Here is a 17,643-nt window from a genome sequence, read left to right on the forward strand (position 1 = left end):
CTCAGTGTATGTATCCCGTGAGTCTTTTGTAGTTCTTTCTGCAAAAGAACTACTTGTTCCCAAAGTTTTTTATGCTTTATTGTGGCACCTGTTTCATCTTTGTAACCATTTTTGATCCAAGTCTGCATGTCATTATTGTAAGACTGGACGCAGTAATGCGAATCGCACACTATTAGTGTGGGGAATTCGCGATCAGCATTTTCAAGCGCCATCTTTAAAGATCTTATTTCAGCTCGCTGAGCTGTACAGTTTCTGAGTGATTCAGTTTTAGTGACCATTGGTCTAAATTTACCTAAGCGCCAGCGATCTTTAACAATTGCGCATGCTGCATTGTAAACTTGTTTTCCCACAATGTAGTGTTGTGCAAATCTGTCCGTGTATATTACACAGGTGTACTGTTCGAGAGGCAGAATTTCGATATATAGAGGTCATTCATGTTCGTATTCCAGATTTTCTAGTTTTTTCATTTTTGGATCAAATGCGTGTTTCACGTCTGTTGCAGCAAGATAATTTTCCCATTGTATCCATTTTGGATCTAATGCCATAGCATTTGGAATGCTTGGTCTTGTTACTGCCTCAAGGGCTGATACTGCTGTTAAAACAGATATGCTCTTGCCTTGGGCTAGGGCTCTTTCTTTTGCTACAGCAGTTTGAACCGCAGTTAGAATATTTTCAGTAGAACTGAATTTCATTTCAGCTTGTGTGTACAAGTGCGATTTATAAGCTATTGGTACCGTTTCTCCCTCATTAGAGGTCAGGTACGTGAATCCGCATCTTCCTGGGATGACTCGGATTACAAGGTTGAGTTCGTTTACGCGTGTTTGCAGTTTTGTTTTAGTTAACATGTCTTTTTGTAATGATCGTAAAATTTCTGTGTGTTTCTGAGTCCAATTGATTGGTTTGAAATCAGGTTTTATTAATTCGTAGAGAGGTTTAACCATCTCTGCATAATTTAGAATGTATGTTCTTCCGAAATTCAGGAAACCTAGAATTGATTGTAAGTTTTTCAGCATTTTTGGAGCTTGGAACTGCACACTTCTCTAAGAAGTTGTCTGCTAGGCTTTTGCCTTCACTTGATAATTCATATCCCAAAAATAGGACAGTGAGGTGGGCAATTCGTGACTTTTTAAAGTTGAATTTGTACCCTTCAGCTGCGAACCCAAGTATAATGGTGTTCACTCTTTTCAAGTGTGTCTCCAGGTCGTCGTCTGTAAGATAGATGTCATCGACATAAGGTAATGCCTCATCATCATACATTTGTAGTAACTCTGTTACCCTTGCTGAGAATAATCCTGGGCTGTTCTTGAATCCCTGTGCGAGTCGACAGAATTGTTTTTGGGCCCCCATACTGGAGAAAGCGGTCAAATACCTGCTTTCTGGTGCAATGTTTTGACAAAAGAAACCATTTGAGATATCTAATGTTGTTTTATATTTTTTGCGCACAATGTTATTCATTAGTGCTGCAATGTGTGAGTTTTGTACTGCAAATGTTTTGCAGCATAAGCTAAGGTGTGTGTAGTCCAAAACTAGACGATATGAATCGTCTGGCTTGGAGACAGGAAACAAAGGATTGTTCATTTGTGAGGTGCATGTTTCCATCACCCCCTGATATTCAAGTTGATCTAAGATCTCCCTGACTTGTTTTTTAGCTTCTTGCTTAACAGGATACTGCCTTTGTGCAGTCGGTCAATTTTTTTAACTGAATTTTATGGTGAGGAGAATCCTCATCCCCTCCTACATGATTTTTATATAATGCAGGGGCTTCGACTACTGCTCATTTTCTAGCAAATGTGTATTTTTTATGAATTGGAATGTGATTTGAGAAGGCAGGCATAATCATTTCTTCGCCATGTGGGCACTCCCTGACAAACTCTGGTGGCCAGTCTTTCTCTGCTAGAAGGATATCATAGCCTTTTGATAGGTTCTCCCAAAAGAGACCTCTTATTTTCCTAGTTTTGTCCCCTTCTATAGGTAATGTTATTTCGTATATTTTATGAGGCACGCTAACTCTGGTGTCTGCAGTTTCCACCTGAATGTATTCATTCGTGTCCACTGTCTCCACAAGATTCATCAGGATCTTGCGAGCTATGGTCACTTCTGCTGCGCTGTCTAGCATTGTCTGGGCCCATTCTCCGTTTTTCAGTTGTGTCCTCAGAATCCTCTGCATGTTTTATTTTAAAACTAGCTACCTTATTTTTTGGAAATTGTAATTTTTTACTTTGATGAGCAGGTTCCTTGTCTTTGGACTTGACGTGCTTTTCCATGTGTTCTGGCCGTCCTCTTCTTTCCGATTTCTGTGAGGAAGTCTGAAAAGATCGAGAGGGACATGTATCATTATCTTGATATCTATCAGGTTTTCTTAATTTATCCCTATCTCTAAGGTTGTATCCTTTCTCAGAGGGCTCCCTGTGGGGAGACTTGCCTCCTTGTTCTGGAGATCTATGTCTCCGTTGAGGAGACCTTCCTCTGGCCTGAAACTGTTTTTCTCTGGGAGTAGTTTGTTTATTACCCTCTCACCTCTTTTTTGGAGTATTGAGATTATTCTTGATAAATGTTTTTTCAGGATTTTCAGTTAGTTGGGGTTTTAGTGGTTTCCCACCCAAACTATCTCTACCTAATTCTTCATAGGATTTTTCTATGATTCTGGGAAGTTCAAAAGGTTGTTCTGCTATATCTGTTTCTTTCAATTATTGGCGGATCATAGTACCGTCAAGTGTTAATTGAACTAATTCTCTATATGCTTTTGTTAATTCCTGTAGCTGAACAAAAAGTTCTTCGCTGGACATTTTTTCAATGTCAGGATGTGGTGTATAGCTTGTTAGAACTGGCCATGTGGCTCCTGGTCTTCCTAGTGGACCGAGCCTGGTAATGTGTTTTTTGATGTTTTAGTGCGCCATTAATCCAGAGCAGGTGCTCTTGGTATGTTAGTGTAATTTCAACGTCCTCGAAGGGGCGTATTCCGTTGGAGATTCCTCTATTTTGTAATAGTGGAACTCGTGTGTTACAGCGTGTGCTGCTGGAAAATGTATCCAGGAATAGAATACCTCTGTCTGCCGATATTCATGGGCCTCTACCACAAATATGACTGTACCACCTCTTGATGATAGTCCATTTTCTATAAGTTTAATAGTTATAGTTTTTATTACGTTTACCGGAATGATTATAACATTCGGGTCTTCATTTTGGAGACTTGTGTCATCCGCTTGAAGTTGAGCTGCTATTCTATCTCTCTCCCTTTCATCGTCACTTTCCACCATTTTTACTGACAAACTTTTTGTTTCAGAGCAAGTTTCAAGGAAACAAAGATTAGGTGCACAATATTTTGGAACACTGTATCCTTCAACGTTGACTAAGTCAAAAACGAATGCATAGGAATCTCTTCCTACTAAGTTCTGGAAGATATTAGCCCTTTACCCACTCCAGACGTCTATTGGAGTTTTTACGGGAAAAAGGGGTCTGTGTGAAAAGCACGACTGAGTTACTCTAGTATCTAGCGTTAGATTATCGCCTTACCAAACGTTGGGCGCCATGTAGTGTAGGTCCTACATTCCCAATAGGTTCTGCGCATTGGAATAACATAAACGATAGTTTAGACGTAGGACTGAGGTCATCTAGGTCTCTACTGAATATGTTAGACTTAATTACGTATGCCAGCTAGCTCAGAGGTCACTAGAAACTTTCTCGAGTGAACAGGAAGGAGTTAACTTTCCTGAATAGACAAGAAGGGATTAGTTTCTGACAACCGCATAAACATGACAACTTTGCTCCCCCCAGAATAAGGAGTATATCTCCAGAGTCGTGAAAAACAATAGACAACTATTTCACTCAGTCAATCGTGCATGCTTAGTTTCACCAGGAGTGCAGAGAAATAGAGAGACGGGCGTTTTCAATAAAAGTAGTTATTTATTGAGCAGTCCTCTTTCTCATGAAAGAGAAGTGAATTGCCACAATTGCAATACTTGTCACAAAGTAAAGTGCGTACAGTAAAATAAGTATTATGAAATAATACTGTAAAAGCATTTATATGGTTTCTAAGCCATAAGATACTTAAAACGGATAAAATATATACATACATAAAATCATTGACTAAACGTACTCAACTGGTGCTTCTAAGATACGCCTACCCCGGTGTACCTAACCTAAGCCTAGTACGTGGGAAGGAGTAAGTGAGCTGCACTTTAAGTTAAGATAGTTTTGCCAAGCATCTGAATCAAAAATTCTCTGAGGATCTAATCAGCTCCGTACCTTGGTTATAGAATGAAGGAGGTCTTGTATCTCTTTCTCAGGACTCGATCTCCCAGCAACCAGCAAGGGTGACTGGAAACACTGGAGCTGGATTTCTCGGCAGGAGAAAAGACAGCGTCTCTTTCAGTGCGTCAATGGGAGGGTCGGCTTCCTTCGGCTCTCGTTACAGCTGGGCTTCGGGTAAGTAGATAGCCGATCTGCTCCAAACCACCGTGTGTTTGCTTAAGGCAAACACTGGTATATTTATACCTGGAAGGTGCCGGGTTTAACGTAAGGTTGGACATAAGACGTCACTAAGAACTTACAGTTCTTTCAGGACTCCAGGAGTTCTTGAACAAATCAAAACAAAAGCAGGGGGGATTTCCCGGGCTGCTGGAGGCTTGGTTTGTTTAAAGAACGCGTTGTACTTTCTAGGAGTCCATGGGAGTAGCCTTGCCTTATTTGGACTGCATTGGCTATGACTAAATATGGATATGATTCTTATGCCTTTATAAGGACATGATTGGTTTTGACCACATAAGGGCATGAATCGGGAATATTTAAATAGGGTCCTAGATACGTTCACAACACTATCTGTATCATAGGATAGAATGGGAAGTTCTGGCTAACATTTTATGAGTATATCTTCCCATTGGGACAAGATAAAGAAATTGAGTTTTTAGTATGCCTGAACTCAGAATGTAGAAATGCATCTTTTAGTAAAGATGATTTTTAAGGTCTGTGTTTGAAAATACCACTTTTAGAAAGTAGGTATTTTCTTTCTTAGCCATCGTGTGTGCCTTCGCTGGGTTGTGGATTGACTGTCTGGCTTTGGAGTGACAGGCTGGTGAGGTGGATTCTCTTCAGACAGCCACTGGGGGTCGAGGTGTGACCAGCCTTTCCTGGATGAGTTAGGGCTGAGCTGAATAGACCTGGGCTGCATTTAGAGTAGTGGGAGGAGATTCCCTTGCACCTGAATGGGCCTAGTGTGTCTTGGACATAAGCGGCCTCCACCTCCTACCAGGAAGCGGGGACAGAGAGGACCAAACTGGTTTGAACTGAGCACAGACACTCTCTGCCCAAGAGAAGAAAGAGAAACGGAGTACAAATATTGGGGCTCAGACCCCAGAACTCGCTTGGATCAAGGAACCTGCCAAGAAGAAGTGCTGGCAGACCTGCCAGGAGGAGTACTGCTGCTTTGCTGTGTTGCTGCTTTGCTGTGTTGTTACTTTGCTGTGTTGGCCTGCAGTTGCTGCTCCTGCCTTCGGCTTTGAAAGGACTGGACTGAACTTTCATCACTTGTAGCCGAGTATCTCCAAGGGCTTGAAATAGAGCCTGCCTCCTGTTCACTAAGTCTCAGGGACAGCAAAAACTGAATTTACCTCTGAGTACCGCCTCTGGAGCTGTGGGTTTCAGTTGTCACAGAGGGGGAAAGCAGCTGATACAGTCCCCTACACCGCTGCTGGCTTTATGTCCTAAAGACAGCGCAGAAAGCACCAGCGCACTTCGCACCGCAACCCTGTTCTCACCACCACCGCCGAGCCTCTGCTAGCACCACGTCCTGTGACCACCGCACTCAGCACCGCCTCACTTTGTTCCACCGCCCTGGTATCGACCAACGCCAGCTCACATCAACTGTGCCTGTCGCTTTCACCATCACCTGTCAGCACCACAATGCGCACCGCCCTGCTTCGCACCATAGTCCTGGTCTCACCAACGCTGCTGGATGACAGTCACCGAGCCGCTGCCTGCACCACGGCTTGAGGGCACCGTACACTGCACTGTTACGCTTCACATCGCAACCACAATGATTGTAATGACCGGACCGCATCGACACAGTCGGATGGTACCAACGATACTGTTTACGAGTCTGCTGACATGGACGCCAGTCTGCACCAACGTGGTCAGCCGGAACTGTTGGAGTCTGTTGTTTTCAGCACCACGGTAGCTCCAGACGGAGCTACTAGTTATAAGGAACTGCAATTTAAAGTGGTTCTTGCAAAGTGCATATTTTTAATTATTGTATGTTGGTCTTTTATCGTTTGGGTCTTGTTTGCACAGGTAAATATTAGTTAGTGTTCTAAAACTGGTGTGGTGTCCTTTTGTAGTGTTTTTACTGTATTACTGTGTGTTACGTGCCAAAGCATTACACATTGCCTCTGAAATAAGCCTGATTGTTTGTGTCAAGCTACCAAGTGGGTGATCAGAGATAATTGTAGAAGTGTATGCCCCTTATCCTGACTAGAAGTAAGGGTCCCTATTTGAACAAAGGTGCAAACCATTGCCAACTAGGGACCCCCATTTCTAACAGGGGATATAAGTAGATTGAAGTTGATGCTGAGGTAAGAGATAGGAGAGTTTGGAAAATTCAAAACACCTGAGAATTTTAGAGAAGAAAAGAGTAATGACTGGAGTGAAAATTAGCAGAAGATATTGAGTCTGCCATGGATAATTTTTTGCCTGGGAGATCAATGGCATATTGAAAGCCGAAAGTGTGAGATCCTGTGGGCAAGTAGTAAATGAAGAATTCAGTGAAGCAGATCAGAATGGGGGAAGAGAAAGCTAACATTTTAAAAGTTTGAGGGAGAAGGGATTGGTGGTGCACTGGTGATTTTTGTCATTTATGGAGAGACAGTTCATGGCCATCCGAGTGCGAAGGGACGAATGAAGACCATTTGGGGCACATTTCTGGAAAAACAAAGGTAGGTAAGGTGGTAGAAGGCAGGTTCAACAGCATGCAGTGCCTACGTGAGTGCCTTGAGGGACTTAATATGAAAAGGTGCTTTTTCGTTTCTTTCCATCTGCAAAAACTAACACACATAATGGTCTTCAGGGTGTGTATCTCTGGGTTGATCCAAGGGTGAATGTTATGGGCTCTTGATAAGAAGGTACTAGGAGAGAAGGATTATGAATCCGAAACCGGTCCCAGGATGCTTGTTTCCGGTCCAGGGAAGACATGGCTTGGCAGTTCGGGCTGGACTGTTCCCACAAGGCACAGGGTCAGACTGATTTGCATATAGCCATGTCTGAACTGGGGTGGCTGAGTGAACTAAAGAATGGTGATGGATTAAACCCAGATCAGTTGACTGGGGGTGAGTGTTTGATTTGTTCAAGCGCTCGGTCCATCATCCCCTTTTGTATCATTTGTTCGCCCTAAGTGTGGCACGATATGCTCAGACGTGAGTCCCTTGTTCACTTGGCCACTGGATTCAAGATAGCCTGGCTGATGAGGATTATGATTCGGAAACCGGTCCCTGCATGCTTGTTTCTGTTCCAGGGAAGACATGGCTTGGCAGTTCGGGCTGGACTGTTCCCACAAGGCACAGGGTCAGATTGATTTGCATATAGCCATGTCTTAACTGGGGTGGCTGAGTGAACTAAAGAATGGTGATGGATTAAACCCAGATCAGTTGACTGGGGTTGAGTGTTTGATTTGTTCAAGCGCTCCGGCCATCATCCCCTTTTGTATCGCTTTGTTCGCCCTAAGGGTGGCAGGGTATGCTCAGACGTGAGTCCCTTGTTCACTTAGCCACTGGATTCAAGATAGCCTGGCTGATGAGGATTATGAATCCGAAACCGGTCCCAGGATGCTTGTTTCCGGTCCAGGGAAGACATGGCTTGGCAGTTCGGGCTGGACTGTTCCCACAAGGCACAGGTCCAGACTGATTTGCATATAGTCATGTCTGAACTGGGGTGGCTGAGTGAACTAAAGAATGGTGATGGATTAAACCCAGATCAGTTGACTGGGGATGAGTGTTTGATTTGTTCAAGCGCTCCGTCCATCATATCTTTGTATCGCTTTAGGAACACAAATATCAACACACGATAATTTGATGCTCTCTATCAACCTCTGAACAAGCAAAGTCGTCCAAACAAAATAATGTATCTGAACTTTGGGTACTTCGCACAAAACCTGTCTGTCACTCTAGAGAGCATTAACTTTTTAAATGACAAGATAGTGACATGCTGGCAACATATTAATGCACAGTAGACCAGTGGACATGAAGGCCGTCAAGGCATTGAAACAGACGCACAGAATCTTTTGTCAAACAAGGCCTTCTAAAATGTGCAAAATAAATGAATATGTCTTAAATATAAACTCGTTGCAGCAACAAGCAAATATCATTAGCGAAAGATATATAAGAAGTCCTACAACAGCAGTCCAATGATCCAATTAACACAGGATCACTGCAACAGATTTTGTGTCAAAGAGCAAGATGACAGCAACACGGCAGCAGGTATGACAAATTTACACAAACTAATTCAAGGCAAGGTGAATTGGTATCAGTCCTAGGTTAAAAATAATGCTTCTATGAATCTAGTAGATTGCCTAACGTCCATACACAAACAGAGGCATGCTATTAGGAGATTCCCAAATGTTGCTGTAATATGCAGGAGCTAATAGTCAAGCAATGTAAGAAGTGAAGACCTGGTGGTCATGTGAAACACATCACACTTCAAGTACTCTAAGAACAAAGCAAAAAGTACAACAGATAGTGATGAAACAACATATGAGGTACGGAATGCTTCTAGATGGAAAGAGTGGTATAATCAAAACAGGGACATTATGATCAGGGGCGTAGGAGACACAAAATTTCTAGTGGGGACAGGGACAACCTTGCGCGCTTGAGTGTGCCTGTGTGTGTGTGTGTGTGTGTGTGTGTGTGTGCGTGCATGCATGCGTGCATGCAAGTGTGTGTGTGCTTTGGAGATGCTCGCTGCAAGAGTTGTGAAACACCTAGGTAAATACTGTATCTTCCCAAATCTCCTTACTTTACTTCTTCAAATCTTTTTGCTGCCTTCAGGCCTGGGTCTTCAAGGCGGCAGGTAGGGTAGGGCTGAGGAGGGGCAGTATCAGACAGCAACCAACAAAGAACCTCTCTCCCTTTATTCTCAGAAGGCCACACTGCAGGCAGCTGTGGCTGAGATTATAACAATTCCTGGAGGGTTGCAGTGCAACAAACGTGGAGGGAGTGGGTGGCCTCTGTGACTATCAGATTGGTCACAGGTAACTGGACGCAGGTCACAGGTTATGTGCAGTCAGGACCGGCCTTTAGCGTGGAAGAGCTGCGCCCAGGCCATGGGCACCAGGTTCTGAGGGGTGCAAGGAGCTGAGTGCATTATTATTATGCCAACAGCAACGCCCTTCTCCTCTTGCTCCATCCAGCCTTATCCTTGTCTCTGCCTGTACGTTTCTGTATGATTTGCCAATTAAAGTGGTTTAATTACTTCATTTAACACAGGACTGGTGATGTTTTAAACACCCCTTTGGAGCTTTTCTTGCCCTCTCTTCACCCTCTGACCCATGCTGACACATCATCAAACCCATCATCTACGTGGTCAGCTAAACTAAATGTGATATGGGTGAGCTAGGGGAGGTCCGAGATGTTTGTGTTCAGGGGCCAGTCGCTGCTCATCCAGGTACTTAACAGTGAACACAAAGGAATCCCCTGCTGCCTCATTCAATTCACTACCAGCAAGGGCGCCAGATTTCTCTCCGCCCACGCCCAGGGCGCTATCTTAGCAAAGGCTGGCTCTGTGCGCTAAAGGCCCTGTGCATCAAGGAGGGGAGACGAGAAATTATTTTGTCTTCTTGTTCCCCTCACTCTTGTCCCCTGCGTCCCCCCACTTCAAAATCCGGGGGGGGGGGGGATATGTCCCCTGCGTCCCCCACACTTCCTACGCCCATGATTATGTTTTGGGAAAATGCACCCCCACTTAGGCCTCAAAGAAATAGCATGTGACCTAAATGGAGGATGAACAAAAGGGTTTAATAACACTATTTTGAACATCTTCAGATCTTTATGTAGTGTTGCCAACTGTTTCTAAGCCAGGGGACCCTCCGAACTCCTGCTGACTCCTTCCTCTACACAGACGGGGTTCCCTAAAAGGCATTTAGATGAACTGCACATACAGTAATGCCCCTCCACTGTGTTTTCCTGAATGCCTTGATTCATATAGAAAATTTGACAGAAATAAAAATAAACATAAACATTTCCAGACACGTAACTTGTTTCTAGCTCAAACACAATTCTGATGAACGAATTTAGTTTATTAAGTGATAATTGATTTTGATTGAGAATGAAAAAGAGGGGATGCATCAAAGGAGGTTTGGGAATTTTAGTCTTTGGGAATTGTAGGTAAGTGTTTGACTACGTAAATGGCTGACAGCTTGCTTTGTGTGATGGGATGTATTTTAGGTCTCTAATATGTATGTCTTTCTATTTGATTTAGAAGATTATTTGTGAGCTAGTTCTAATTCACAGAGTTCAGTATTGACTGACTTCATTCTTTGAGTGGACCACTGATGGGATGAGAGTGACTTTATGTTTCTGTTAGAGCAGTAGAGGCAGTTCATGTGTAAGTCGTTATTCGGAGTGAAATGCCCCAAGCAGCTCAGACTTCTGTGTTTTGCCTGCAGAGTTTGTGGGATAAGGTTGTACTTTTTAGGTCCAGAGTTAGATCTGTCTAAGGTTTTGTACTGAAGTGGGTGTTGCTGTGTAATGTTTAGATGCTGTATGTACACAATGTCATACTATAACAAGTAGTAGTCCTTCAAGTTTAACTTTTTTACTCTGCGGTCACAAATTATGATTATTTGTCTGAGGAGGTACAAAAGGGAGTGGTGATGGACGGAGCATCTGAACCAATCAAACACTCACACCCAGTCAACAGATCTGGGTTTAATCCATCACCGTTCTTTAGCCCACTCTGCCACCCCAGTTCAAACATGGCCATATGCAAATCAGTCTGACCCTTTGCCTCATGGAAACAGTCCAGCCCGAACTGCCAAACCATGCATTCCCTGGACCGGAAACAAGCTTCCTAGGACCAGTTTCTGGCATTACAGCCGTCTTCAGCCAGGCTTGCTTGAATCCAGTGGCAAAGTGAGCAAGGGACTCACGTCTGAGCATACCCTGCCAACTTATGGCGAACAAAGCGGTACAAAAGGGGGTGGTGATGGACGTAGCATCTGAACCAATCAAACACTCACAACCCAGTCAACAGATCTGGGTTTAATCCATCACCGTTCTTTAGCCCACTCTGCCACCCCAGTTCAGACATGGCCATATGCAAATCAGTCTGACCCTATGCCTCATGGAAACAGTCTAGCCCGAACTGCCAAGCCATGCCTTCCCTGGACTGGAAACAAGCTTGCTAGGACCAATTTCTGGCATTACAGCCGTCTGCAGCCAGGCTTGCTTGAATCCATTGGCAAAGTGAGCAAGGGACTCACGTCTGAGCATACCCGCCCAACCTATGGCGAACAAAGCGGTACAAAAGGGGATGGTGATGGACAGAGAATCTTAACCAATCAAACAATCACACCCAGTCAACAGATCTGGGTTTAATCCATCACCGTTCTTTAGCCCACTCTGCCACCCCAGTTCAGACATGGTCATAGGCAAATCAGTCTGACCCTGTGCCTTATGGGAACAGTCCCGCCCGTACTGCCAAGCCATGCCTTCCCTGGACCAGAAACAAGCTTCCTAGGACCAGTTTCTGGCATACCAGCCGTCTTCAGCCAGGCTTGCTTGAATCCAGTGGCAAAGTGAGCAAAGGACTCACGTCTGAGCACGTTGGGAGGGCATGGATTAAACCCAGATCTGTTGACTTAGTGTGAGTGTTTGCTTGGTTTAGATGCTCCGTCCAAGTCAACAGATCTGGGTTTAATCCATGCCCTCCCAACGTGCTCAGACGTGAGTCCTTTGCTCACTTTGCCACTGGATTCAAGATAGCCTGGCTGATGAGGATTATGAATCCGAAACCGGTCCCAGGATGCTTGTTTCCGGTCCAGGGAAGACATGGCTTGGCTTTTGGTGCTGGACTGTTCCCATGAGGCACAGGGTCAGACTGATTTGCATATGGCTTTGTCTGAACTGGGGTGGCAGAGTGAGCTAAAGAATGGTGATGGATAAAACCCAGATCAGTTGACTGGGGGTGAGTGTCTGATTTGCTCAAACGCTCCGTCCATCATCCCCTTTTGTATCTATTTGTATGAGGAGCCAGACCAATTTGTGCCCATTGGAGTGTGTCAGTTTATGTTCATTGCTGATCAGAAGTCATCCATGCAGTATGAAACATGGCTCAATGACCCAGATTGTGTTGGTAGTGAACGCAGATATTGCTGTATATAGTAAATGTTTGTACAATTATTTGCAAATGATGGGTTTTTCTTATCATAGTTTGACTATTACAGTGAAATTGTATTCAGTAGTAGTTGATCGTGATGCTGTGCCTGCCGTCCTTCAGTTAAGAGACTTCATGCAGCTCATGCCTCCATGGGCATCACTCTCTGCCACAATAGTATAGAAGAGCAGTGGAGAGAAACCTTGGTAGCTCAGTCCGCCCATTTTCACAATGGTGGATACAATACAATACAATACTTGCAGACAATCATTCCAGACATATTTCGTTAAGCTGGCACATGTTTCCTGCTCATGTAAACATTTTTCTGAGCAGTCACATCCCAACCTGTCTTAATTTAAACACTTGCAATTTAAAGGAGCAACACCAAGATTTCATATTTAATTCTTCCTTCAAAATCCTGCACGAGCTGAGCAATGAGGACAGTCGTATCTGCTAACAATTTCATATTTTCATATTTCCTTTGAACAAGTTTCACCAGCTATCTATGCATATCAATATTATTTCAATAACAACTTTGTATGTTCTTGTACTTACAGGCTGGAGAAGGTAAACGAGAGAGAACTCTTGAATAACAACGACTGGTAGTGTGGTGATAGATACCGCATGAAAGAGTGTTTCCACTGAAGCCATGATTTGATCAAAGCGTCCTGCAAGCCCACCTAGCACTACGATGCTGTCAACCTAAAAAACACATAAAAAAGTTAGTGTCAAGAGTTTTACAATAAGTTTCAAAGAAATATTTAATATGCGTTGTCAGGCTCTGCAGGACCAATAATTGCGAGAAAGTGAAAAAATACACTAGTGAATATGTGTAATGACAGTCCAAAATGGCTTGAGCATGCAAATAGCTAGTCTTGAGCTGCATCTTTTTAGGGCAGTCAATAAAAAGGTAATGCTCTCCCACTCCTGAAACTTTGTGGGCAGAGAAAACAAGCCTACTTGCCGCAAGATTCCTCCTACGCGACAATCTATAGATTCATAGAATGACTGTACCACGAAGTAACTCTACACATTATAAACACACATGAAAGCTTAGATAAGATGCTATAGCTAATACCATACAGTGCATGGCAATGTCTCACAAGCACCAACTCCCTCATCCTAGAAGAACATGAATATGTGTGCTTACAATGTTTTGCTAAAATAGAATTCCGTTGCTATTACTTTTGTACTGAATCTTTCTCAGTATTCTGTATAAAGCTCACCATCAAGTTCCATGCTCAGTAGTTGGATTACCAGATTAGAGGCCGACAATACTGACCTTCCTCAGGTATAGTAACGTTTAAGGTTCAAAACCCTTTAATAGCTCTATGCCATGTTACCAGTTTAATCTTTTACTTTTAGATAAGAGATTTATTTGAAAGACAATAGGGCCTGGTAGAACACTTCCACATGAAGACCAGAAGGAAGGGGCACTCGATGTCCTTAATGCAGTCTTTTTTATGCTGGATTTAAATCTTTTATTCGGTCCAGTGGGTTGGCACTCCAGTGCCTTAATGTATGATCATCTACCTATTTTAACTCTCATACTGGGGTGAGCTGCATGCAGTTGCTTAATTGTATTGCATAGCGATAACCATAATAGAGCCAGTGAACAAACACTGCAGGCTAACACAATTTGCAAAGATGCAAAATATAATAAAAGAACGCTTATATAGGACCCAAAGATATCATGAAGTAAACATGGTTACATTTTATAGATGGAAATAAAATTGTGAATACCAATAGGTACTCGCAAATTGCGCATGCAATTTCAGGGGTGCAAGGGTGTCAAAAGGACACCCTGTTGCACCCCTGAAATTGTGATGTGCACCCATTTTGCGCACACACATGCCCCAAGGACATGTGTGTGTGTGTAACCTGAAACTTTGAAAAATGCACTTTAGTGCATTTTTCAAAGTTTCAGCTAAATACAATCAGGTTGAACTATTCGTTATTTAGCGGTCCATAATAGCCAAATCATTATTTTAAATGCCATCTTACATTGCATTTAAGGCATCACAATTTTGCGATACTTTAAATGCAATCGCAAATAATGCAATTTTTGCATTTGGGATGATGCATCCAAAATGCAAAAATTTTGGTCGCAAAACGTTTGCGACCACAATTTCAAATGATGCATGTGCCCCTATATGTATTGTTGTGATTATTTGAAATAATATAATATTTTCTTATTTCTTTTGCACTAATCAAAAATAGGTTTCTGACACAGAGTGTAACAGACAGAGGTCAAGATGCATGCACGTCTTTTCCCTGGAAGAATATTATTCAAGATAAAGTTTGTTGCATTTTTAGGTAAGTGGACTTGCACTCTTGGTGACGCTTAAAAGTGAAATGCATTGAGTGAATAGTAAATGCCAGGTTTAACATGTTGTGATTCTGAAGAAAGGAGATGTTATTAACTATCCAAATAAAGCATAACAAATGCCTTTTTTATTTTAAAAAAACAACCTGTAATTTGATTTTACATTGCATAATTATGAATAATTACAGAGATCCTTTTAGCAACATATTGGCAAGTGTGTTGTGCATGTCCAGCAATGTGGCATGGATTTAATACAGATACTGGTAGAGCAATGTCAATACAACACACACATCTGCCCTCCTCAGTTGAATAAATGTTTTACGTCATGCCTAAAATTTTCATCCCATACAAATCATCACAGGATAACGCAGACACTGTTCGGCAGTAGAAGTGCCAGAAATACGTGGTGAAGTACGAGAGACAGGTGACTACAAGCCATGCTGATGGCAGACAGCACTGCACACTACACAGATGTGAACACCATAACATTACATAGCTTAAAAGACATGTGGTCAACGAGATTAAAAGATTAGGAGTTCACATTCACCTTATCTTTCACAGCCAGCACAGCAGTGCTTATAGCGTAATATCTGACATAAAGGACGCAACAACACCATGGCAAACTTGGACCACATACTGTCAGCGGAAAAGGATAATTTTCAGTCAGCATGACTTCCAGACAGAAAACATACTCAAAAGGCAAAAGTAGACGTTTGAACATTACATTTCCTGTTTGGAAAATGTACAGCATGTGCCATCCAGACCAAAAATTCTGCTTCTCAGTGAAGTGAGTGAGAATCTCGGATAAGACAATCTAATTTCGAACTAAAACATAGCTATGCATCCATTAAGACAAAATACCACACAGTGACAGAATCAAGAAATGTTTAATCAACTTCTTAAATGGCAGTGAAAAGAAATCTAAGATATATCACTTCAAAAACCAACCCGGAGAACTGAAAAACAAAGACACCGAAGTTCTTCACACATTCTAGAATACCTGTGAAAAGCTCTTTTCGGTGAAATATACTCAACAATGAACTCTTAACTATTTAATCTTGATCCATATATCCAGCGTGCATTAAAATGAAGGTGAAATCACTTTTCTTGTAATATTTTCAATGGAGCTGCAATATTGTATTGTATTGTAATTGCATTTATATAGCGCTTACTACCCCTGACGAGGCGTCGAAGCGCTTTTTCGGCGGGTAGCACGCTACTCCGGGACCCATAGAGGATTAGTGTTGAATTAGTATAGTGAAACATGCAAGTACATTTTAAGTGGTGGGTAGGTTAGTCAGTTTTTTGGATTTGGAATGATAGCAGAAGGATAGAGGAGGACAAAGGTTTGTATTTATTTATCGCTCGCTTGTTGACGCACGCTATTCAGGAAGCCTATAAAGGATTAGTGGTGAACTAATATGGTGAAATATGAGGTAATTTCAGTGGTGGATATTAGTCAGTTACTAGGAGTGAGAAGGATAGCGGAGGGATAAAAGGGGAAGAAAGATTTGCATTCATATAGCACTTGTTACCCCTGATGGGTGTTGAAGGAAGCGCTTTTCTGGCCAGTAACACGCCACTCCGGAACCCATAAAGGATTAGGGTTGAAAATTAGTATAGTATAAATATGAAATAATTTGAGTAATAGATATGTTATTCAGTTATTTGGGGAGTATATTAGTATAGTTGAATATGGAATATGGAATTTGAGAAGTGAACATGTTAGTTTGTTAATTTTGATTGAAAAGGATAGTGGAGGGATAAAAGAGTGAAGGATTTAAAAAAATTATTTTTTTTAGGTCTTAGCAGTAGGAAGAGGCTTTTGGATGAGTAAAAAGGAGTTTTGGAGGGAAGGAGTCAGAGGGGAGAGTTTAGAAAGGTTTGTTTTAGGGGATCGTGTAGTAAAAAGAGGTGTCAGATGATGCAAGTAGGGGTAGAGCAGGAGAGAGTCTAGAAAGGGTTATTTTGGCGATCATAGTAGTGGTATGGGGTTTGGGATAAATGAGAGAGTGGATGTAGAGGATATATTGATGTATAGGATGAGAGATAGTTTAGTGCATTAGAAGGAGTAGTAGAAAGAAGTTTGAAATGAGTCAGAAGGTTGGGCTAGAAGATATATTGAGCGAAGTATAGGCTGAGAAATAGGCGAGTGCATTGGAAATGCTAAATTAGTAGAAAGTGATAAATATATAGATCCATAAGTACATTGAAAGTATATAGATACATAAAGGAAGTAAGTATATTTAGATTAAATATATTGATAGAGGCACAGGATGAGAAATAGGGTAGTGAATTGGATATGCTTTTTCAGGAGAAAAGTAACAGACACAAAGACCCAAGTACATGGAAGACCAAAGATGACTTTTATTTATTGATGAATGTTATTATTATTATTATTATTATTATTTTTTATTTTCTCTTAACAACATAATTATTTTACATGTTTTATAAAGTAATACACAAAGATAGGTACATATCTATAGTGAAAACAAATGCTTATATACAGGGGGATATGCTGTAAATTTCTGTTTCCGTATGGTGCTTATGTGGGGAAGAGCCAGATCTTGAGTAGTTTTCTGAAGATAAGGTGGTTGTCGTGGATCTTATGTTGGGGGGTAAAGAGTTCCATAGTTCGGCTGCTTGAACAGAGAAGGATGTGCCACCCATGGTTTTTTTCTCGTATGGTGGGATTTTGAGGCGAGATGCTCCTTTAGAGCGGAGGTTCCTTTGTTGAATGTGTTTGGAGATTTTATTCCTGATGAAGAGTGGTCCTATTCCATGTATTGCTTTGTGGGTGATACAAAGCAGCTTGAACGTGGATATTCTGGCAACCGGTAACCAATGCAGGGCTTTCAAGGCAGGGGAGATGTGGTCTCGTGGTTTGATATGCAAGAGTAGTCTGGCAGCCGAGTTCTGAATCCGTTGTAGTCTTTTTATGGTCGTTAAAGGTGATCCTTGGT

At 42.2% G+C, this 17,643-nt stretch overlaps 1 protein-coding gene across 6 annotated transcripts in view; it reads right to left on the reverse strand.

Moving 5' to 3' along the window:
• The window catches only part of LOC144784620 (thiamine pyrophosphokinase 1-like), a 1,414,696-nt gene that overhangs the window by 589,579 nt on the left and 807,474 nt on the right, over window positions 1-17,643 (reverse strand). For all 6 annotated transcript variants that reach the window (XM_078663541.1, XM_078663543.1, XM_078663544.1 and 3 more), the window contains one exon: window positions 12,910-13,056. In XM_078663541.1, coding sequence (XP_078519667.1) covers window positions 12,910-13,056 — 147 coding nt within the window. The remainder of the gene's footprint in view (window positions 1-12,909; window positions 13,057-17,643) is intronic.

The sequence above is a fragment of the Lissotriton helveticus genome, chromosome 10 (assembly GCF_964261635.1).
Source record: "Lissotriton helveticus chromosome 10, aLisHel1.1, whole genome shotgun sequence".
NCBI lineage: Eukaryota > Metazoa > Chordata > Amphibia > Caudata > Salamandridae > Lissotriton > Lissotriton helveticus.